This window comes from Microcaecilia unicolor, chromosome 3 (genome assembly GCF_901765095.1).
Source record: "Microcaecilia unicolor chromosome 3, aMicUni1.1, whole genome shotgun sequence".
NCBI lineage: Eukaryota > Metazoa > Chordata > Amphibia > Gymnophiona > Siphonopidae > Microcaecilia > Microcaecilia unicolor.
Genome location: NC_044033.1, coordinates 172,879,407 through 172,904,350, shown reverse-complemented (window position 1 = coordinate 172,904,350; position 24,944 = coordinate 172,879,407). Strand labels below are relative to the sequence as shown.

Here is a 24,944-nt window from a genome sequence, read left to right as displayed (position 1 = left end):
TTCCTGGACTCCATGCTTCGGCTTCTACTTTGGTAGGTGTTTCTTGCTCAGTAGTTTGCTTCTTATCTACTTGTCCCTCGTTGCTGACTCAGCCTGTACCTGGATTACTCTCTTGCCTGCTGCCTGCCTACTGACTTTGCCTGTACCTGGATTACTCTGTTGACCTGCTGCCTGCCTACTGACTTTGCCTGTACCTGGATTACCCTCTTGACCTGCTGCTTGCCTACTGACTTTACCTGTGCCTGGATTACTCTCTTGCCTGTTGTTTGCCTATTGACATTGCCTGTACCTGGATTACTCCCCTGCCTGCTACTTGCCTGTTGACATTGCCTGTTCCTGGATTACTCCCCTGCCTGCTGCCTGCCTATTGACTTTGCCTGTACCTGGAACACTCTCTTGCCTGCTGCTTACCTGGCCGATACGTTCACCACCCGGCTTCCAGCTCCGTCTCATAAGTCCTGCAGGCCGCCCGCTCCTAGGGGCTCAACCTCTGGGGAACGGCGGTCAGTGCAGGTGACACCCGGGGATGTCCGGCCACCAAGCAGAACCTGGTCTAAGTACGGGGCTCAGCAGCGCTCTACTTGGTACAAGAACTCACAAGTCTGACAACCAGTTAGCCTGGAATATCAGCGCTAACATCCCACAAATTCTGGGATGGCTAAGGAGTTTAGAATTGTGGTTCCACTTGAATACCGTGTTCTGGAGTCACTTAGGTACCGCATTCTTGCCTGGGGGTTCTAGTACCGATGGCTGCCAGGATCTTGGCTGGGTCTAGGATAGACTGGAGATCAGATCTCTCATCTGTGGGCTCAAAGGACCGGGAGAGGGTGTCAGCTGTCACGAAACGCCTAGCTACCCACCTGGGGTTACCCCAGGCCACGGTCTAACCCCAGCACAGCTCAGGTCTGCCTGCATCTGCCGCTTGTGCTCTACACTAGCACCCTATTCCCACTGACTGGGTCACAACCGCTGCCACTGGGCGAATCTCCCGCTCTGAAATTATCTCCAGTGATTTCTAGGTTCCTGAAGCTACACTCCCAGTGGTCCCTAGAAAACACTCACAGACCCAACACAAAAATCACCAGGATTCTTTATCAGGCCAGACAGGCAGAGGCAATAAACAATTATTTATTGTCTTAAAAACTGAACAATGAACACAAAATGTGCAATCAGCAAAACAATAACAGGTAACTGAAATATGGATCAATTATAAAACTAACTAAATATTTGCATACTTCCTAGAAAGTACCCGGGGAGATCAAGTATATAGCGAATGCTACATACCTGTAGAAGGTATTCTCCGAGGACAGCAGGCTGATTGTTCTCACTGATGGGTGACGTCCACGGCAGCCCCTCCAATCGGAATCTTCACTAGCAAAGTCCTTTGCTAGCCCTCGCGCGCACCGCGCATGCGCGGCCGTCTTCCCGCCCGAAACCGGCTCGAGCCGGCCAGTCCAGTATGTAGCAAGACAATACTCTTAAGGGAAGACACAACTCCAAAGGGGAGGCGGGCGGGTTTGTGAGAACAATCAGCCTGCTGTCCTCGGAGAATACCTTCTACAGGTATGTAGCATTCGCTTTCTCCGAGGACAAGCAGGCTGCTTGTTCTCACTGATGGGGTATCCCTAGCCCCCAGGCTCACTCAAAACAACAACCATGGTCAATTGGGCCTCGCAACGGCGAGGACATAACAGAGATTGACCTAAAAAAATTTTACCAACTAACTGAGAGTGTAGCCTGGAACAGAACAAACAGGGCCCTCGGGGGGTGGAGTTGGATCCTAAAGCCCAAACAGGTTCTGAAGAACTGACTGCCCGAACCGACTGTCGCGTCGGGTATCCTGCTGCAGGCAGTAATGGGATGTGAATGTGTGGACAGAAGCCCACGTCGCAGCTTTGCAAATTTCTTCAATGGAGGCTGACTTCAAGTGGGCTACCGACGCAGCCATGGCTCTAACATTATGAGCCGTGACATGACCCTCAAGAGCCAGCCCCGCCTGGGCGTAAGTGAAGGAAATGCAATCTGCTAGCCAATTGGATATGGTGCGTTTCCCTACAGCCACTCCCCTCCTATTGGGATCAAAAGAAACAAACAATTGGGCGGACTGTCTGTGGGGCTGTGTCCGCTCCAAGTAGAAGGCCAATGCTCTCTTGCAGTCCAATGTGTGCAGCTGACGTTCAGCAGGGCAGGAATGAGGACGGGGAAAGAATGTTGGCAAGACAATTGACTGGTTCAGATGGAACTCCGACACGACCTTTGGCAAGAACTTAGGGTGAGTGCGGAGGACTACTCTGTTATGATGAAATTTGGTGTAAGGGGCCTGGGCTACCAGGGCCTGAAGCTCACTGACTCTACGAGCTGAAGTAACTGCCACCAAGAAAATGACCTTCCAGGTCAAGTACTTCGGATGGCAGGAATTCAGTGGCTCAAACGGAGGTTTCATCAGCTGGGTGAGAACGACATTGAGATCCCATGACACTGTAGGAGGCTTGACAGGGGGCTTTGACAAAAGCAAACCTCTCATGAAGCGAACAACTAAAGGCTGTCCTGAGATCGGCTTACCTTCCACATGGTAATGGTATGCACTGATTGCACTAAGATGAACTCTTACAGAGTTGGTCTTGAGACCAGACTCAGACAAGTGCAGAAGGTATTCAAGCAGGGTCTGTGTAGGACAAGAGCGAGGATCTAGGGCCTTGCTGTCACACCAGACGGCAAACCTCCGCCAATGAAAGAAGTAACTTCTCTTAGTGGAGTCTTTCCTGGAAGCAAGCAAGATGCGGGAGACACCCTCTGGCAGACCCAAAGAGGCAAAATCTACGCCCTCAACATCCAGGCCGTGAGAGCCAGAGACTGGAGGTTGGGATGCAGAAGAGCCCCTTCGTCCTGCGTGATGAGGGTCGGAAAACACTCCAATCTCCACGGTTCTTCGGAGGATAACTCCAGAAGAAGAGGGAACCAGATCTGACGCGGCCAAAAAGGAGCAATCAGGATCATGGTGCCTCGGTCTTGCTTGAGTTTCAACAAAGTCTTCCCCACCAGAGGAATGGGAGGATAAGCATACAGCAGACCCTCCCCCCAGTCCAGGAGGAAGGCATCCGATGCCAGTCTGCCGTGGGCCTGAAGCCTGGAACAGAACTGAGGGACTTTGTGGTTCACTCGAGATGCGAAGAGATCCACCAAGGGGGTGCCCCACGCTTGGAAGATCTGGCGCACCACTTTGGAATTGAGCGACCACTCGTGAGGTTGCATAATCCTGCTCAGTCTGTCGGCCAGACTGTTGTTTACGCCTGCCAGATATGTGGCTTGGAGCACCATGCCGTTCCGGCGAGCCCAGGTCCACATGCTGACGGCTTCCTGACACAGGGGGCGAGATCCGGTGCCCCCCTGCTTGTTTACATAATACATGGCAACCTGGTTGTCTGTCTGAATTTGGATAATTTGGTGGGACAGCCGATCTCTGAAAGCCTTCAGAGCGTTCCAGATCGCTCGTAACTCCAGAAGATTGATCTGTAGATCGCGTTCTTGGAGGGACCAGCTTCCTTGGGTGTGAAGCCCATCGACATGAGCTCCCCATCCCAGGAGAGACGCATCCGTGGTCAGCACTTTTTGTGGCTGAGGAATTTGGAAGGGACGTCCCAGAGTCAAATTGGTCCAAATCGTCCACCAAAACAGGGATTCGAGAAAACTCGTGGACAGGTGGATCACGTCCTCTAGTCCCCCAGCGGCCTGATACCACTGGGAGGCTAGGGTCCATTGAGAAGATCTCATGTGAAGGCGGGCCATGGGAGTCACATGAACTGTGGAGGCCATGTGGCCCAGCAATCTCAACATCTGCCGAGCTGTGATCTGCTGGGACGCCCGCACCCGGGAGACGAGGGACAACAAGTTGTTGGCTCTCGTCTCTGGGAGATAGGCGCGAGCCGTCCGAGAATCCAGCAGGGCTCCTATGAATTCGAGGTTCTGCACTGGAAGAAGATGGGACTTTGGGTAATTTATCACAAACCCCAGTAGCTCCAGAAGGCGAATAGTCATCTGCATGGACTGCAGGGCTCCTGCCTCGGATGTGTTCTTCACCAGCCAATCGTCGAGATATGGGAACACGTGCACTCCCAGCCTGCGAAGTGCCGCTGCTACCACAGCTAGGCACTTTGTGAACACCCTGGGCGCAGAGGCGAGCCCAAAGGGTAGCACACAGTACTGGAAGTGGCGGGTGCCCAACTGAAATCGCAGATACTGTCTGTGAGCTGGCAGTATCGGGATGTGTGTATAGGCATCCTTCAAGTCCAGAGAGCATAGCCAATCGTTTTGCTGAATCATGGGGAGAAGGGTGCCCAGGGAAAGCATCCTGAACTTTTCTTTTACGAGATATTTGTTCAGGGCCCTTAGGTCTAGGATGGGACGCATCCCCCCTGTTTTCTTTTCCACAAGGAAGTACCTGGAATAGAATCCCAGCCCTTCTTGCCCGGATGGCACGGGCTCGACCGCATTGGCGCTGAGAAGGGCGGAGAGTTCCTCTGCAAGTACCCTCTTGTGCTGGAAGCTGTAAGACTGAGCTCCCGGTGGACAATTTGGAGGGTTTGATGCCAAATTGAGGGTGTATCCTTGCCGGACTATTTGCAGAACCCACTGATCGGAGGTTATGAGAGGCCATCTTTGGTGAAAAGCTTTCAACCTCCCTCCGACTGGCAGGTCGCCCGGCACGGACACTTGGATGTCGGCTATGCTCTGCTGGAGCCAGTCAAAAGCTCGCCCCTTGCTTTTGCTGGGGAGCCGCGGGGCCTTGCTGAGACGCACGCTGCTGACGAGAGCGAGCGCGCTGGGGCTTAGCCTGGGCCGCAGGCTGTCGGGAAGGAGGATTGTACCTACGCCTGCCAGAAGAGTAGGGAACAGTCTTCCTTCCCCCGAAAAATCGTCTACCTGTAGAGGTAGAAGCTGAAGGCTGCCGGCGGGCGAATTTGTCGAATGCGGTGTCCCGCTGGTGGAGAGACTCTACCACCTGTTCGACTTTTTCGCCAAAAATGTTGTCCGCACGGCAAGGCGAGTCCGCAATCCGCTGCTGGATTCTATTCTCCAGGTCGGCGGCGCGCAGCCATGAGAGCCTGCGCATCACCACACCTTGAGCAGCGGCCCTGGACGCAACATCAAAAGTGTCATAAACTCCTCTGGCCAGGAATTTTCTGCACGCCTTCAGCTGCCTGACCACCTCCTGAAAAGGCTTGGCTTGCTCAGGGGGAAGAGCATCAACCAAGCCCGCCAACTGCCGCACATTGTTCCGCATGTGCATGCTCGTGTAGAGCTGGTAAGACTGGATCTTGGACACGAGCATAGAGGAATGGTAGGCCTTCCTCCCAAAGGAGTCTAAGGTTCTAGCGTCCTTGCCCGGGGGCGCCGAAGCATGTTCCCTAGAACTCTTAGCCTTCTTTAGGGCCAAATCCACAACTCCAGAGTCGTGAGGCAACTGAGTGCGCATCAGCTCTGGGTCCCCATGGATCCGGTACTGGGACTCGATCTTCTTGGGAATGTGGGGATTACTTAATGGCTTGGTCCAGTTCGCAAGCAATGTCTTTTTCAGGACATGGTGCAAGGGAACAGTGGACGCTTCCTTAGGTGGAGAAGGATAGTCCAGGAGCTCAAACATTTCAGCCCTGGGCTCGTCCTCCACAACCACCGGGAAGGGGATGGCCGTAGACATCTCCCGGACAAAGGAAGCAAAAGACAGACTCTCGGGAGGAGAAAGCTGTCTTTCAGGAGAGGGAGTGGGATCAGAAGGAAGACCCTCAGACTCCTCGTCAGAGAAATATCGAGGATCTTCCTCTTCCTCCCACGAGGCCTCACCCTCGGTGTCAGATACAAGTTCACGAACCTGTGTCTGCAACCTCGCCCTGCTCGACTCAGTGGAGCCACGTCCACGATGGGGGCGTCGAGAGGTAGACTCCCTCGCCCGCATCGGCGAAGCTCCCTCCGCCGACGTAGTCGGGGAGCCTTCCTGGGAGGTGGCCGCGGTCGGTACCGCACGCGGTACCGACGTCGGGGACCTCAACCTGGGCGATGGGCCAGCCGGCGCCACGCTCGACGGTACCGGAGGCGCAAGCACCGCCGGTACCGGAGGGGTAGGGCGCAACAGCTCTCCCAGAATCTCTGGGAGAACGGCCCGGAGGCTCTCGTTTAGAGCGGCTGTAGAGAAAGGCTGTGAGGTCGATGCAGGCGTCGACGTCAGTACCTGTTCCGGGCATGGAGGCTGTACCGGGCTGTCCAGAGCGGAGCGCATCGACACCTCCTGAACAGAGGGTGAGCAGTCCTCTCGGTGCCGATGCCTGCTGGGTGCCGAATCCCTCGGCGACCCAGAGCTCTCGGTGCCGACATGGGGAGGAGACCGGTGTCGATGCTTCTTCGATTTCTTCCGAAGCATGTCACCGGAGCTCCCCGGCACCAACGAGGAGGACGTCGAATCCATCCGTCGCTTCCTCGGGGCCGAGACTGAAGAAGGTCGATCTCGGGGGGGCTGTACCGCAGGAGCCCTCAGGGTAGGAGGAGACCCACCCGAGGGCTCACCGCCACCAGCAGGGGAATGGACAGCCCTCACCTGCACTCCACCCGATGCACCACCGTCCGACGACATCAGCAGACGAGGTCCTGGTACCACCGACGTCGATGCAGCTATCCGATGTCTCGGCGCCGATGCAGAGGCCCGATGCCTCGATGCACTCGATGCAGGGGCGGCCGAGGAAGATGGTCTGGACGCTGACGACGTCGATGCACTCGAAGATCCCGGTGCCGATGCCGACGAAGGGCCCGAGAACAACACGTTCCACTGGGCTAGTCTCGCTACCTGAGTCCGCCTTTGAAGAAGGGAACACAGACTACAGTTCTGAGGGCGGTGCTCGGCCCCCAGACACTGAAGACACGACGAGTGTCGATCAGTGAGCGAGATAACCCGGGCGCACTGGGTGCACTTCTTGAAGCCGCTGGAAGGCTTCGATGTCATGGGCGGAAAAATCACGCCGGCGAAATCAAAAGCCGAAATGGCGAAATGGAACCAAAAATTTAGAGGGAGAAAAAATCTCGACCGAGGCCGAAAAGAGGCCTACCCCGACGACGAAAGAAAACTTACCGGGGCAAAAAGCTGGAAGTACGGGGAGGATTGACACGAAACCCGGTCGAAGGGTTTCCGGAGCACTTCCCGACTAACAAAGCTTTCCCGAAGGAAAAAAACACGCTCAAACAGAATTTGGACGCGCGAGGTCGACTTTCCGGGGCTCGACACGGCGAAAACACGACCGTACCGAGTGCGGACAAAAGAAGACTGGCCGGCTCGAGCCGGTTTCGGGCGGGAAGACGGCCGCGCATGCGCGGTGCGCGCGGGCGCGCGAGGGCTAGCAAAGGACTTTGCTAGTGAAGATTCCGATTGGAGGGGCTGCCGTGGACGTCACCCATCAGTGAGAACAAGCAGCCTGCTTGTCCTCGGAGAAATCTGTTCACAGAGATTCAGCAAAGAGATCTCTCTCTCCTTCTCCTGGGCTGAAACTGAAACAACAGCCAGCATCAACTGCTGGGTAATTTCAAACTCCAGGCCAATCAGAGCCCAGAACAGTAAAGGTTACATCACTACAAGCACTTCCTATTATCTGTGTGCCAACTAAAAGAAAGAGAAGTCTTTCTAGTCCTTTGAAACAGCTTTAAGCATAAACATGAACCATGTGCTGGCCAAATAGGAGAAATACACTTCAGAACATAATCAATGCAGAAAAATATCCAATACATTTTACAGGCTTAAAACACACTGTTTCTTCACTGGTACCGCGATGGTTGCAAGGATCTTGACTGAGTCCAGGACAGTCTGACGATCAGAGCTCTCATCTGTGGCTCAAAGGACCGAAGGTCGAACGACCACCTGAAAGATCGGGAAAAGAAAAGAGACCATGGAGCCTGATGTGGATTGAGTCTTCGAGCCTTCTGTAAACACAGAAGGTTTTTGTGATCCATGGTCACGGTGGATGGATGCTTAGCTCCTTCCAGCAGATGACGCCACTCTTCCAGGGCCAGCTTGATGGCTAACAACTCCCAATCGATCAACAATGGTATAGTTTTTCTCTGCAGGTGAGAACTTCTGTGAGAAAAGGCACAGGGTAACAGTCTGCCTTTCTCATTAGATTGTGAGAGGATGGCACCGGCTCCCACGGGGGATGTGTTGACTTCAGCAAAGAAGGGTTTCTCTAGGTCAGGATGACACAGCACCAGGGCCAAAACGAAGGCTTGCTTCAACAGGTCAAAGGCTGAAGCTGCTTCTTCCAACCAGTCCTGGGTATTAGCATCCTTCTGAGTTAGAGCCGTGAGTGGATCTGCAAAGGTGTAGTAGTTCTGGATGAACTGGCGACAGTAGTTGGTGAAACCCAAAAAGCATTGTAAAGCCCCCAAGGCCAAGGTCAGTCATGAACAGTCGACAGCTTTGCAGGGTCCATACTCAGGCCCCGATCAGATATAATACAGCCTAGGAAATGTAATTCTTTTTGCTCAAAGATGCATTTTTCCAGTTTGGCATGATTCTCCTGCAGGCATTGTAAGACCTGCTTGACCTGTTCCCGGTGTAGTGCAAGTGTCTTGGAAAAAATTAAGATGTTGTCTAGATAAACTAGGATGCAGTTCTGTAGCATCTCTTAGAAGATATCATTGATGAAATTTTGTAAAACAGCAGGGGCATCAAAGGGCCCGTATGGCATGACAAGGTACTCATAGTGACCATCTCTGGTATTGAAAGCCGTCTTCCACTCGTACCCGAATGCGTATCAAATTATAGGCTCCCCTCAGATCCAGTTTAGTGGAAATATGAGCTCCTTGTAATTGATCAAACAGTTCAGAAATCAGAGGAAGTGGGTACTTAGTCTTGAAGTTATGGCAAGTTATGCAAGAGTGTAGTATGGTCCTATCCTTTTTCCATTCAAAGAAAAACCCAGCTCCAGCTGGGGAAGTTGATGTACGAATAAAGCCCCTTTGTAGGTTTTCAGCAATATAGCCCAACCTAGCCTGGGTCTCAGGAGCTGAGAGCAGGTACACCCTTCATCTAGGTGGCATTTTGTCCAGTAACAGGTGTATGGGGCAGTCATACTCCCAGTGGGGTGGAACAGTCTGCGCTCATTTTTTGAAGAACATGTTGGCATAGGCTGTATAGGCTTGAGGAAGGCCCTCAGAGGTACCCATTTCTGTGATGGCTAGGGGTGGTGGTCACGGCAGCGGTTATGATAAGGTGCATCCCAGGCCACTAGCTCCCTGCAGGCCCAGTCTATTCACACCTCATATAGGGGAAGAACTGTGAGTCTTTTGATGAGGGAATCGGTTCTGTCATGGCCAGTGCAGTGTTAGGAAAACCATTGTACCTGGCTGCTTTTGAAACTTGTGTAGGATTTTCACTATGAGAGGGATGGGGAGATAATCTCAAGTCCAGCTCTTCTGTTTTATTTACTGGTGAACAAGGCTATTTGAGGAGTCTCCCATACCTGAAAAATATCTTGTAGACCATTTGTAGAGATGAAGAATTCTGATAAACTTTTTGATAGGTCCGGGATTTTCTCCTGGACCTGTCAAACATAACCCCCCCCCCCCAACACATTGAAAAAAATAGCCTGGTAATCCACTGGGACCGCTAGCCCTCCCTCCCTCCCGGCACCCTCCCCCCCCCCACCTTGTCCATAGCTGGAGGAGGGAGAGACTAGTACTCTCACCCTCCTCTTTGGGCGCCTCCTCAAAATGGTGGCACCCTGCTGTGCTCAGTGCATCCTGGAATGTGGTGGGTGGGACTTAACCCTTATATGGAAGTTAAGCCCTGCTCAGCGCATCCCAGGATGCACTGGGCAGTGCAGGGCACCACCATTTTGAGGAGGCGCCTGAAGAGGAGGAAGTGAGTGCTAGTTTCTCCCTCCTCCAACTATGGACAAGGTAGGCCGCAAGGGGGTGTAGGTGATGGTTGGGACAGAGGAAGGAGGGGAGGGCTAGCATAACAATTCTCTCTGAGAGAATTTAGGATCTCACTTCACTGCTGTGGACTGCTGGCCTATTTGTGCCAAGAGGCTGCAGTGATGCCTGTGCTGATGGAGTAAGACAAAGGTTAATACTACTGTCCAGCAGGAGTAATTTCAAACGATCACACAGTGCAGGAGATGGCTACATATATGAGGTATTTGTGCTTCTCTAGCACTTTTGATGGCAACTTCCAAGGTTGTTTTGATATCCAGCCTATGCAAGTGTGTTGAAGACAACCACGCTTTACACCTGGAAGCTTCAGTTTGAAAGACGCCTTGTGCTGCTCCTTGAGCAGAAGTCACTTATTTTCTTCAAAGTGACTGCAAAGGCTATTCCGCTGTTCCTTTTGGGCTTGTGGAGACATCTTGTCAAAATCTCTTCAGTCAGCTTCATTATTTTCTGAGCTCAGGCAAGGACTAGATGTCCCTGGTCTGACAGGAATCTGGAATGGGTACTGAAATTCTGGCAGCTGGATAACTGTTGGTCATTGGGGCATGTGGAGCACAGCAGGCTTGGACAATCTCTGCTTCTTTCCTTTTTATAATTGTACTTCCGTTTCTTACTGTGAAATAATATTATAGCTGTACATCGTTTTGATGCCTTAGCCTTAAGTGGTTAATCAAATATATGCAACCTTGAACTTTGATCTTTCTCCCATACTGAGAAGACTAAACTCCAACTTCACCTGACACATTTTTGCAGAATATAATAATAAATAAAAAGTAACTAATTAAACTTCTATTTTTATGAGAAAAATGGCAAAACAAACAAACAAATGATGGAGACAAAAGGAGAATACAAAACCTTCCTCAATACAAAACAGCTTTTTATCTATTTAGCAGTGAAATAAACAAAATGTGGTGCTGAGCTAACTGCTGGGTGGGAGAATCCAGGCATGTTTTTATACCTAGTTCTGAGCTCTGTTCCATTCTGATGTTGTTGGATGTTGTGTGCCTGACTCAATCATATTTGTCAAAGAAAAATGCTGGGCACCCACTTTAGGTGACCAAATCTTGGCTTATTGCTATAGCTGGATTTTTATCTACTTAGCATTGCAACAGAAAATTAAATTAAATTTGGGTGATTAAAAGTTTGGGGAAATGGGGCTATAAATTATTTTTGTTCAAAATTTCTAAACAGAAAAGAAATAAGAAACAAATTGCAATATAGCATATGGGAATTGGACTTGATATACCGCCTGCATTTTTTGCAAGTACATTCAAAGCAGTTTACATAGTATATACAGGTACTTATTATTTGTACCTGGGGCAATGGAGGGTTAAGCGACTTGCCCAGAGTCACAAGGAGCTGCAGTGGAACTGAATCCAGTTCCCCAAGATCAATGCCCACTGTACTAACTACTAGGCTACTCCTCCACTCTATCTTACCATATTTGAGAGCTTTCAATGTAATGTGTAATACAATTTTTTTTAATGAACTCAGTTTTAAACAGATTTATGCAATTAGTGTTCTAATCTCATTTACCATGGCTGCCTCATAGATTTGGCAGGTTCCTTTTTATTGTTTAGATAACAAGGCCAATAAAATAAATGCAGCACTCATCCCAACTGTATTATATGGTGGATACTAGAAGCATATGGAAGTCCTCGTATTGAAGGCATATAAGAGAGGGTGCCTTGAACCCTGTATCCCATCACTATTACAATTTTGTTTTCCATCACCTTTCCCCCTCCTTACCCTAACATGGTTAAGAAGACTGGGACTTACTTGGTGCCTCACAGTCCACGCAGTGCGTGTTGCCCTGGGTGTTTCGGATGGCCTGAATTGCCACGGCCTCACTTTGGCTATCCATACGAGCCTGTCCAACAGAAAAGGAAAATCAGGCACAGGGAACATACAAGAGAAAGGAACATCAAGCACAGGCGTGTTGCCTTGTGACTCCCCCTGGCTTTTAAAATGATTAAAAAAACATTTATACCCCGAGTAAGATGATAAGAAGTTCTATATTTCAGGGGACACATATCTTTTTTGATAGACATTCCTGCAATATATATTTTTGTGATCGTGTCTTGTAACTGTTCAGATATTTAGGCATTATTAAAATGAAGCTGAATAATGGTGAATAAAAACAACACTGGCCTAAATCCAATTTATTTCAGTAGTTAGCCAAACAAGCACACATTTAAAGCCCACCAAAGTGACAGAATATGCCTTCTTTCATAATATGCAAGTTTAATATGCAAGTTTATTATGCTGGAGGAGCACAGCTGCAGAACTCTGATGGCATGATCCTCACTATCTTCCCTAGCCCAATCTTCTACAGCTCAGCTGCTGTAATGGTCAGCCAAGCTTCAGAACCAAATGCTTAGTTCTTACCCCACTACCACCTGTGGCTTCTAACCCAACAATACAAGCAGCCTCAGTTCCTCACGCACAACTCCTACTTGGGTTTGGTCAAAATAGCTGCAAAGAGCATAGCTCTACTAGCTACAAGGTTCTCCCTCTCACTACACTACCAGGTGTAGCCTTAACTCAGCAATCCACAAAAATAGAAAGAGAAACTTTGAGGGTTCCTAACCACTTACAAGAGTCAGAGTGCAAAGTCAGAGAAAAGACCACTTACAAGAGTCAGAGTGCAAAGTCAGAGAAAAGACCAGAAAGGAGAATTAAGGCCAAAGGATAAGTTCATTTTCAAAGGAAAACTCCCTATAGAGCCACCCTTTGAAAACATGGGTGGCACACATAAATTCCCGGATTCTATAAATGGTGCTCAAAATTGCATGCACAAATTTGAGCACATGACCAATTTGTGCACACAATTTAAAGAGCCAATTATCAATAATTGAGTGTTAATTATTATTGGTGTTAAATGTCAACAATTTGGATTTGCGCATGCATCTTGCTACACACTATTCTATAAAGATACATTTACAAATTTTTTAGTGCGTAATTGAAGAGATGTTATGGCCATGGGAGGGGCATGGGCAAGCCAGGGGTATTCACAAAAGATGCACGCCGTATTACAGAATTTGTGGGATCTGCACCTAATTTATGCAACTAGATTTACACCAGGTTTCAGCCAGTGTAAAGGCTCGTGCCCAAAGTTGGGTGTGGATCCTGGTGCTATGAGTTATTCTATAAATGGTGCCCAACTCAGAGTGCTGTTTATAGAACAGCGCTTATTGTTGTGCCCTAATTTGAGTGCCATTTACTGAATCTACTCGAAAATAGGTACTTATGTACGTGGCTTTTTCAGGCGGTTAAGAAACGATACACACTACTGGAAACTTTTTCAGCCTGTAAAAAATGCCCAAATACAACTAATAAAAATCAAAGACAGCTTGGAGCTTGTGCATTGGCTCAGCATCTGCTGGTCCTGCCCCCTCTGACACAGGAATTCTTTATCAGAGGGGACGGGACCGGCAGAGTTCAGCATGTGCACAGGCTCCAAGGCTGGTGCTTCTCTTTGATTTTACTTCTGCCACAGAACTGAGAGGATGGCAGCAAGGGCAGCAGCAGCAACAGATAAAAACAAAGTAAGTGAGGAGAGAAACTGGACCAAGAGTGAAGGGAACAATACGAGACATGAGTATAGAAATGAGCTGGAGATGCTGGACAGAGATTTTGGTCAAAGGGGAAGAGAAGAGAAAGAGGTGCTGGATAGTGAGGGGAGAAGGCATAAGAGGGAGAAATTCTGCTGAGCGGAGGGGGGGGGGGGGTGCGGAGCAAAGCGAGACAAGAGTTACTAGATATTGTAGAAGGAAAGCAAGGCCAACATATTGGGTGGGTGGTGAGGAGGAGATATCTGACATAAAGCGAGGAAGGGAAGTGAAAGGAAATATACTGTACAAGGAGGGGTAAGGGAAGTCAGAGGAGTGATGTTGGATATAAGATGGGAGGAAAAGAGATGCAGGACAAGGACTGGGGATGGAAGAGGTGGAAATGTTGGACACGGAGGGAAGAAGGTAAGAGGGAGAAATTCTGATGGGCAGGGAGTGAAAAAAGAAGAGAGGAGAATTGCTGGGTATGTATGGGAAAGAACAGGGAATGGACAGAGGAGATGCTGGACATGGATGCAAGGAAGGGAAGAGATGGTGGATGAACTGGGGCAGGGAAGAGGTGGGGATTTTGGACAAGGAGTAGAGAAGGTATGAGAGGAAGAGATTCTAATGGGCAGGGGGTGAGAAGTGAAGAGGGGGAGTTCCTGGGCATGGATAGGAAAGGAAAAGAGAGGAGAGGTGCTGGATATAGATGCAGGGAAGTGAAGAGATGGGACAGATGCTGGACCTGGATGGACAGAAGTGAAGAGATGGCAGAGATGCTGGACATAGATGGAACTTTTTGTGGTTTCCAGCTTAGTTTTTCTTTGCTTATTTCAATTTCTAGTTTGGGGTCTTTTTTTTTTGTATTGGGGGATGCTCTACAGCATCAGAAGAGCAGAGGTGGCCAAAAGAAAGGAGAGCAGCCAGAGGATATCACCAAGGCTCTTTATTTGAAAATGACCTAACACAGCCAGGTTTTGGCAGAAATGCCTGCATCATGATCTCTAAACATAAATAAAAACTTCACAAAAAAAGAAGAACTATAAAAATAATTCCAATAAACTTAAACAATGTATATATAAATCATATATACAATATATATAAATAATATTAATCAAATCAAAAACATGAACAATGCAATAAAACAAGCTGAATGATATGCTGCACTCTGAGTTAAGTGGAAGACCTCTGGACCGAAGTTGGATTGCACATAACCGAAGTGACCATATTCAAAGCATTATTTCAGTAACCACAAAGAGCCAGTGTAGTGCAACTTATTTATTACTGTTACAGGACAGTCAATAATTTTCCTTTCATGCTAAACACAGTAAGGTATAGACAATTTTCTAAAACAAAATCAATAAAATATAAATAAAACTTGTCACACAAAAAAGGGGCTTCGACATTAGCTTCAGAAATGTTAGTACATGAAGAGTGCTGAGCAGACTTCTACGGTCTGTGCCCTGAGAATGGCAAGGACAAATCAAACTCGGGTATGCATATAAAGTATCACTTACCATGTAAAATGAGTTTATCTTGTTGGGCAGACTGAATGAACTGTACAGGTCTTTATCTACCGTCATTTACTACTAAATAAAATCTGGAATAGTTTTCTGTAGAGTGTTTTGCCTATTTGTGTTGTAGATAAGGTCAAGCAGGTCATAATAGTGTTTGTAGCTCTGGCACCCATTAACCTCTATATAAGCCCTCACAATGTTCAAGCTGTGTAATGCAGCAGCAAATGTCACAGCGGGTCTTGCATCACGCTCGCTGCCAATTTGCACCCTCAATGCCTTATCATCAGTGTTTCCAGCATCCTCAACCACAAACTTCAGGTCTGAGTAAATCTCAGCTTCTTTATATTGTCATATGTTTGCAGGTTGTCATCAACTGCCATATAGTGATCAAACTCCTCAGCTGTCACTCCAGCTGGGAGATCCACAGGCAGTTCATCTGTGCTTACCACTGATGGTGCAGGATTTTCATCATTATAGCATTTAAAAAAAAAAAACCTAGCCTGCCTGTAGCAGTTGGCAATTGTACTCTGGTTAACATGACATCAAGCCTCCTTCTGCATGTGTAGTGATTCCAGTAGGCTAAGTTTGCAAGCCATCTTAGCAGTTTGCTTGACAATGTTTGCATCATTATCCATTGTGCCCATCAGATGGTACAGCACCAGCACCCTATAATGCTTCTTGAAGTTGGCTACGATACTCTTATCCATTGGCTGAATAAGAGAAGTTGTATTGGACTGTAGGAACACAAGCTTAACTTTTGGTAGTCTAATGTCATCGCTGTATGCCACACAGTTGTCGCACAATTCTGGTCGCCACATCTCAAAAAAGATACAGTGGAATTAGAAAAGGTGCAGAGAAGGGCAACAAAAATGATAAAGGGGATGAGACGACTTCCCTATGAGGAAAGGCTAAAGTGGCTGGGGCTCTTCAGCTTGGAGAAAAGATGGCTGAGGGGAGATATGATAGAGGTCTATAAAATAATGAGTGGCGTGGAACGGGTAGATGTGAAGCATCTGTTTACGCTTTCCAAAAATAATAGGACTAGGGGGCCTGCGATGAAGCTACAAAGTAGTAAATTTAAAACGAATCGGGGAAACTTTTTCTTCACTCAACGTGTAATTAAATTCTGGAATTTGTTGCAAGGCAGTTAGCTTAGCGGGGTTTAAAAAAGAGTTGGACAGCTTTCTAAAGGAAAAGTGCATAGACCATTATAAAAATGACTTCGGGAAAATCCACTGCTTATTTCTGAGATAAGCAGCATAAAATGTATTGAACTTTTTTAAGGATCTTGTCAGGTATTTATGACCTGGATTGGCCACTGTTGGAAACAGGATGCTGGGCTTGATGGACCTTTAGTCTGTCCCAGTGTGGCAATACTCATGTACTTATGTAAGAGGCAAATAGTATACTCGGACAACAGGTGGTAAAGACTGAGGCAGAATTTTCAAATGCTCCAACATGAACCTCCTAAACATATTTTGAACAGAAATTCCCAGCTTCTTGGGAAAATAAATCAGATGCAGATTCCTGCATCTGATAGTATTTTAAATTTTTGACATTTAATAAGTAAATTCACATTGTCTTTTGGCACCGTATAGAACCTTCTTCCAGTTTCTGGACTGGTTCTCCATAGCAGTCAAATGAGTCTCATATTTATCAAACTTTAATTCCAGATTTAGAACTTGAGATCCACTCTGCACTATATGTCTGGACATATTCTGGCCCAAAGGTACCATTAAAGACCACAAGTCTTCTAAAGTCAATGAAGAAGGTCTTACTGGATTAAATTCCAAAATTGCTGTTGCAGGGCTGGCCACATCTCTCTGGCTGGTGAGAACAGGAACAGAAGAATCTTCTGGATCTCCCAAATTGAAGGTTCTGGCATGCTTGAAAAGACGGCTCCAACAGTGTCTCCGCCCAGCATACTCTGTAAGGAAGTGAAACCATCTTTCCGCACGTGCCCAATTGTAGGTGTTGCATCCTTCATGGATGCACGGTTTGCTGGTGGGACCTTTTCCTTGGGGGTCAGCAAAACGCTGTGTTCCAGGGGGACTGAAACAGACACCTCACCTTTAGCTGCCCCCAGCAAAACATTCCCAGACAATGTTTTCTTCACCACATAGGCATCCATAATCAGGCTACGCGGGAAGAGGGTAGCTCAAACTGCTGGTAAAACTGCACGTGACCTTCCCTTCCTATTTACTTTTTAACTAGGCATAGCTAAAACAGAGCACCGTGTGGAAGTGTCATCCCCCCAAGGACTCCATCGTGGATCTCAGGCTCTTGATTAAAGTTTTTAATTGCAATTAATTGTGCAATTAAAAATAAAGAAAGTGAGCAGGAATAACAATATTGTATCCTATATATAATTAAATAATAATTTGCACCTCCGTCTGGCTGCCTCGGTTCGTAACATCTTTAAGAGGCTGACGTCAGCCGGTCTCCAGGATTAAAGGAAAGGGGAGGGGAAGTAGGTTTCGGTTTCTGAAGTTGAACAAGCAAAGGGGAGAAGGGGAAGATAACAGGTTTAACAGAGCTGTTCCTATTGCTTGTTCAACTTCAGAAACCGAAACCTACTTCCCCTCCCCTTTCCTTCAACCCTGGAGGCTGGCTGAGGTCAGCCTCTTAAAGATGTTAAGATCCCAGGCAGCCAGACGGAGGTGCAAATTATTATATAGGAAATTATTATATAGGATACCGTATTTTTCGGACTATAAGACGCACCGGACCATAAGACGCACCTAGGTTTTAGAGGAGGGAAATAGGAAAATTTTTTTTTTCCTTTTTCCCTCCTCTAAAACCTAGGTGCTCCGGTGCGTCTTGTCCGAATCCCTCCCTCCGAGTTCGGGATCGCCGTCAGGGTTACCTCCTCCCCCCCCCCCCCCCGGCCCTGTCACCACTTCTCCCCTTACTCACGCGATCTTCCCTGGTGGTCTAGTGACGTCGGGGCAGGAAAGAGCCCCCTCTTTCCTGCCCAGCGCGCTGCTCTCCATCCTCCTGTATGCATTGCTGCCTGACGGTCTCGGCGAGATTCAAAATGGCCGCTGACAATTGAAGTCTCGGCGGCCATTTTGAATCTCGCCGAGACCGTCAGGCAGCAATGCATACAGGAGGATGGAGAGCAGCGCGCTGGGCAGGAAAGAGGGGGCTCTTTCCTGCCCCGACGTCACTAGACCACCAGGGAAGATCGCGTGAGTAAGGGGAGAAGTGGTGACAGGGCCGGGGGGGGGGGGGGGGGGGGGGAGGAGGTAACCCTGACGGCTATCCCGAACTCGGACGGTGGGCGGCCTGCCAGCCACCCAGCCAGCCAAATCTACCTTCGGACTATAAGACGCACCCCCCATTTTTCTCCCAAATTTGGGGGAAAAAAAGTGCGTCTTATAGTCCGAAAAATACGGTAACTATAAGAACAAGAACAGTCAAAAAATACATTCAACGTAAGTAAACATCCTAACATGACTCACGTGGCATGCAGGCAGCACACAGTCTGTGGGGGAGGGGGTGGGTTCCTACTCACCAACACCGACAGGCAGCGCTTGGAAGTGGGCAGCACTTTGCAGCTGCGGCTAGCATTCAGCAGCAGCAGAAATAGGCAGGTGGTTGGTGGGAACAGGTTGTAATCTGGTCCCTCCTCTAATATGGCTCCTCACTGACTCTCTGGCGACCTCCGGGCACACAGCCAATCTTGGAGGCACTTACTGAAAGTTTCTGTGTGACTGACATGCTGAGGCTGATGGGGGAGATACTGTAATAGTAAGTCTGGGAAGGAGAATGTACGGAGGAAAATGCAGCAATTTTTTACTAATTTTTTAAATCGTGATTAGTAAAATGCTGCGTTCATTGTGATTAATGTGCAGCCCTAGTTCCTGCCACTTCTTTTCCTAAAGGTGCAGCTGAACCCACCTCCCAAGTCTAATGCATTGACCAGTAGTTTCCTGCTCTTGAATGGGAAATGTGAAGATGGACTCCTGAAGTGGGAGTCTCCCACCCAATACTTGAGATTTGGCAGGTCTGCTTTTATCTATATTTGAGGAGGTGTTCCTGGTTGGTAAGGGGGTTAGGTCGGGGGAGGCAACACATGAAGTTTTGAATTTTCAAAATTGTTCATGTTGTTGTGAAAGAAAAAGTATCTGAAGAAAAAGCAGATGCACATCTTTGTGGGTACTTTTATCTTGGACAATTTTCAAAGGGGAAGTATGCTCATATTTTCCCTTTGAGAAAGGGAGCAAAGTCTACAGGTAAAAAAATATGTGGACTTTGTATCTACATGTACAATTGTTAAATTGTACAGCGCTGCGTAACCCTAGTAGCGCTCTAGAAATGTTAAGTAGTAGTAGTAGTAGTACATGTAGAATTTTGAAAATTGTCTCAACAGTGTTTTCCTGGATTTCAAAATCTGTTCACCTTATTTATGAAAGAGAGGAAACTTTTGCTCAGATATTTGCAGTACCTTGTTCTTACTACTTTCACAGCACTGCAGGCTGGCAAGGATCTGACTCTCAATGGCTTGGACCCAGGAATCCCTCTCTTCAAAGCTACTTGCTTCAAAATGCCAGATCTGTCCTGAACTGGAGACGATAATGAATTCGAAATTGTCTTCCTCTGTAAAAACAAAAGAACATCCAAACAAAGATTAAAAGATGCACACTTCTTCTGGATCAAAAACAAACAACAGTCTCCTTACTATGGTAGAATAATAATAAAAAAGGTAGGCCTTACAAAACAGTTTGCAGCAATACAAGCTTTGAAACGCGGAACAGAGAGGACATAATATAGATTGACCTCAAAAGAAACACAACTAAGTGAGAGTGGAGGCCAGGAACAGAACAAAAATGGGCCTAGGAGGGTGGAGTTGCATTCTAAACCCCAAACAGATTCTGCAGCACCGACTGCCCAAACCGACTGTCGTGTCGAGTATCCTGCTGAAGGCAGTAGTGAGATGTGAATGTGAATGTGTGGACTGATGACCACGTTGCAGCCTTGCAAATCTCCTCAATGGAGACTGACTTTAAGTGAGCCACTGATGCAGCCATGGCTCTAACATTATGAGCTGTGACATGACCCTCTAAAGTCAGCCTAGCTTGGGCGTAAGTGAAGGAAATGCAATCCGTCAGCCAATTAGAGATGGTGCGTTTTCCGATGGTGACTCCCCTCCTATTGGGATCGAAAGAAACAAACAATTGGGCGGCCTGTCGATAGGGCTTTGTCCTCTCCACGTAAAAGGCCAATGCTCTCTTGCAGTCCAAGGTATGCAACGTGCTCACCAGGGCGGGTATGTGGACGGGAAAAAAATATTGGCAAGACAATTGACTGGTTCAGATGGGACTCCGACATTACCTTCAGCAAGATCTTAGGGTGAGTGCGGAAGACTACTCTGTTATGATGGAATTTAATATAAGGTGCATGCACTACCAGGGCTTGGAGCTCACTGACTCTACGAGCTGAAGTAACAGCCACTAAGAAAATGACCTTCCAGGTCAAGTACTTCAGATGGCAGGAATTCAGTGGCTCAAAAGGAGCTATCATCAGCTGGGTGAGAACCACGTTGAGATCCCATGACACTGGTGGAGGTCTGACAGGGGGCTTTGACAAAAGCAAACCTCTCATAAAACGAACTAAAGGCTGTCCATAGATAGGCTGACCCTCTACACGTTGATGGTAAGCACTAATCGCACTACAGTGAACCCTTACGGAGTTGGTCTTGAGACCAGACTCTGATAAGTGTAGAAGGTATTCAAGCAGGGTCCATGTAGGACAAGAAAAAGGATCTAGGGCCTTGCTCTCACACCAGACAGCAAACCTCCTCCATTTAAAAGAATAACACTTTTTCATGGAATCTTTCCTGGAAGCAAGCAAGACTCGGGAGACACCCTCTGAAAGGCCTAAGGCGACAACTTCTAAGTTCTCAACATCCAGGCCGTGAGAGCCAGAGACTGGAGGTTGGGATGTAGAAGCGACCCCTCGTTCTGAGTGATGAGGGTCGGAAAACACTCCAATCTCCATGGTTCTTCGGAGGACAACTCCAGAAGAAGAGGGAACCAGATCTGACGGGGCCAAAAAGGCACGATCAGAATCATGGTTCCACGGTCTTGCTTGAGTTTCAGCAGAGTTTTCCCTACTAGAGGTATGGGAGGATACGCATACAGAAAGCCTGTCCCCCAATGAAGGAGAAAAGCATCTGTCGTGGGCCTGAAGTGTGGAACAGAACTGAGGGAGTTTGTGGTTGATCTGAGTGGCAAAAAGATCCACCGAGGGGGTGCCCCACGCTTGGAAGATCTTGCGGACAATGTCCATGTTGAGTGACCACTCATGAGGTTGCATGATCCTGCTTAACCTGTCGGCCAGACTGTTGTTTATGCCTGCCAGATACGTGGCTTGGAGGAGCACGCTATGCTGGTGCGCCCAAAGCCACATCCTGACGGCTTCCTGACACAAACGGCGAGATCCGGTGCCCCCCCCCCCCGCTTGTTGGTGTAATACATCACAACCTGGTTGTCTGTCTGAATTGAAATGATTTGATTGGACAGCCGATCTCTGAAAGCCTTGAGAGATCGCTTGTAATTCCAGGAGGTTTATCTGAAGATGTTTTTCCTGAAATGACCAAACTCCCTGAGTGTGGAGTCTATCTACATGAGCTCCCCACCCCAGGAGGGATGCATCCGTCGTCAGCACTTTTTTAGGCTGAGGAATTTGGAATGGACGTCCCAAGGTCAAATTGGATCGAATGGTCCACCATTGAAGGGAATTGCAAAAGTCAGTGGAGAGATGGATGACATCCTCTAGATCCCCTGTGGCCTGACACCATTGGGAAGCTAGGGTCCATTGAGCTGATCTCATATGTACATGTGCCATGGGAGTAACATGAACTGTGGAAGCCATGAGGCATATTTTCAAAGCACTTTGGAAGGCTAAGTTCCATAGGTTTCTATGGAACTTTGGGAGGCTAAGTGCTTTGAAAATGAGCCTGCATGTGTCCTAAGAGTCTCAACATCTGCCGAGCTGATATCTGTTGAGACGCTCGAGCTACAGACTCGAGGGCTAGAAGATTGTCTGCCCTTGCCTGGGGAAGATAAGCTCGAGACGTCCGTGCATCCAACAGAACTCCGATGAATTCCAATTTCTGTACCGGAACAAGGTGGGACTTGGGATAATTGATTACAAACCCCATTAACTCCAGCAGTTGAATAGTCATCTGCATGGACCGTAGAGCCTCTGCTTCCGAAGTGTTCTTCACCAGCCAAACGTCGAGATAAGGGAAGACATGCACACCCAGTCTGCGTAGCAATGCTGCGACAACTGCTAAGCACTTTGTGAAGACCCTGGGCGCCGATGCTAGGCCAAAGGGTAGTACACAATACTTAAAGTGCTGAGTTCCCAAGTGAAATCGAAGGTACTTCCTGTGAGCTGGAAGTACCGAGATGTGAGTGTAGGCATCCTTTAAGTCCAGAGAGCATAGCTAATCGTTTTCCTGAATCATGGGAAGAAGGGTGCCCAGGGAAACCATCCTGAACTTTTCTTGGACCAGGAATTTGTTCAGGGCCCTTAGGTCAAGGATGGGACGCATCCCCCCTGTTTTCTTTTGCACAAGGAAGTACCTGGAATAGAATCCCAGCCCTTCTTCCCCTGGTGGAACAGGTTCGACCGCATTGGCCTTTAGAAGGGCGGAGAGGTCCTCTGCAAGTACCTGCTTGTGCTAGGAGCTGACGGATTGAGCTCCCGGTGGGCAATTTGGAGGCTTGGATGCCAGATTGAGTGTGTATCCTAACCGGACTATTTGAAGAACCCACCTGTCGGAGGTTATAAGAGGCCACCTTTGGTGAAAAAATATCAACCTCCCCCCCGACAGGCAAGCCGCCCGGTACGGATACCTTTACCGCGGCTATGCTGCACTGGAGCCAGTCAAAAGCCCAACCCTTGCTTTTGCTGGGGAGCCCTAGGGGCCTTAGGCGCACAGTGTTGACAAGAACGCACATGATGAGACTGAGCCTGAACCGGCTGCCGAGAAGCAGGAGTTTACCTACGCCTATTATAGCAATAGGGAGCACTCCTCCTCCCTCCAAAAAACCTCCTGGAAGAGGAGGCAGTATCAGAAGACGTCCGGCAGGAGACAGAATCCATGGCATCATGATACTTTTTCATCTGATCAACCATATCCTCTACTTTTTCTCCAAAAAGGTTGTGCCCCCGGCAAGGAACATCCGCCATTCGCTTCTGGGTCTTATGATCCAGGTCAGAGACACGCAGCCATGACAGTCTGCGCATCACTATACCTTGAGCAGCTACTCGGGATGCTACATCAAAGTGTTGTAAGACCTGCTGGCCAGGAATTTGCGACACACCTTCTGCTGCCTGACCCCCTGGTGAAAAGGTTCAGCAAGCTCCTGAGGAAGTGCTTCAACTAAATTGGATAGGTGCCTCACCGAGCTCCGTAAGTGAATGCTCGTGTAGAGCTGTCATGTTTGGATCTTGGCGGCGAGCATTGCGGCCTGATACGTTCTCCTCTCAAAAGAATCCAAGGTCCTAAACACTCTGCCTGGGGACGCCGAGGCATAGTCTCTAGTACTCTTGGCTCTTCTGAGAGCAGAGTCCACCACCATGGAATCGTGAGGAAGTTGGTCCTTCACCATTACAGGCTCTCCATGGACTCTGTACTGGGACTTGGACTTCTAAGGGACCACTGGATTAGTGAGAGGGCAAGACCAATTCCGCATCAGCACTATCCTGAGTGTATTGTGCAGGGGGGCCGTTGCAACCTCTGCAGGTGGAGAAGGATAATCCAGGACCTCGAGCATCTCAGCCCTGGGCTCATCCACAACCTCCATAGGGAATGGAATATCCTTAGACATTTCCGGTACAAAGAATGAGAAAGTAAGACTCTCAGGTGGAGACATCCTTACTTCAATCGGTGGAGTAGGATCAGAGGGAAGCCCACAGGACTCTTCCTCCAAAAAGTACCTGGTGTCTTCCTCTTCTCCCCATGAGTGCTCCTCTTTGGTATCGGACAGAAGCTCCCTAAGAGCAGCCCGAACCTGAGCCTGCCTCGACCTCGAGGATTGATGACCTCGTGGGGGATGTCGAGAAGTCAACCCCTGCCTGGACTCCGTTGAAGCTTCCTCCACCGACGTCGAGGGGGAGTCGACCGGGTGGCAACTGGCTCTGGTACTGCAAGTGGCACCGAGGGCGGGGACCCCCTCACAGGTAATGGCCCAGATGCTATCTCTGTAGTTGGTACGGGAAGCACAAGCACCCCCAACACCAAGGTCGATTGACGAACCAAGCCTTCCAGAAGCTCTGGAAGAAGGGCCTGGATGCGCTCGTCGAGAGCTGCCATCGGAAAAGGCTGCCTCCTGTAAGGAGGGTGAGCGGTCCTCCCGGCGCCAACGCTTCTCGGGTGCCGACTCCCTCGGCTCCCGGGAGCTCTCGGTACCGTGTCTGGAAGGAGATCGATGACGATGCTTCTTAGCCTTCGCTCGACGTCCGTCATCGACACTCCTCGGTACCGAAGAGGAAGTCGTGGAATCCTCATGCCTCCTCGGGGCCGGGTCTGACGAAGGTCGGCCTGGGGAGCTTGCACAGCAGTAGGCCTCGAGATGCAGTCTCTCGGCAGCCATTACCTGTGCTCTCGGTGTCGATGCCTCCCTCGACACCGATGTCGATGCCCTCAGTACCAAGGTCGAAGTCAATGTCGAAGGACCGGACCACTCAGGAAAATGTTTCTCATGCTGAGCCTCTCAAGCCACTTGGGTCCGCTTCTTCATCAACTTACACAGCTTACAAGAAGCTGGAAGATGGTCGGGCCCAAGACACTGAAGACACCATGCGTGAGGGTCGGTGCTCGAGATGGTCCGGTTACAGCGAGTACACCGCTTGAAGCCGCTGGGAGTCTTCAATGACATGGGCGGGAAAA

At 48.8% G+C, this 24,944-nt stretch overlaps 1 protein-coding gene across 1 annotated transcript in view; it reads right to left on the bottom strand.

Moving 5' to 3' along the window:
* AGAP2 (ArfGAP with GTPase domain, ankyrin repeat and PH domain 2) overlaps positions 1–24,944 on the bottom strand; it is a 503,122-nt gene that overhangs the window by 23,410 nt on the left and 454,768 nt on the right. The window contains exons 13-14 of the mRNA XM_030196588.1: positions 19,488–19,639; positions 11,746–11,836 (exon numbers count right to left, since the gene is read on the bottom strand). Coding sequence (XP_030052448.1) covers positions 11,746–11,836; positions 19,488–19,639 — 243 coding nt within the window. The remainder of the gene's footprint in view (positions 1–11,745; positions 11,837–19,487; positions 19,640–24,944) is intronic.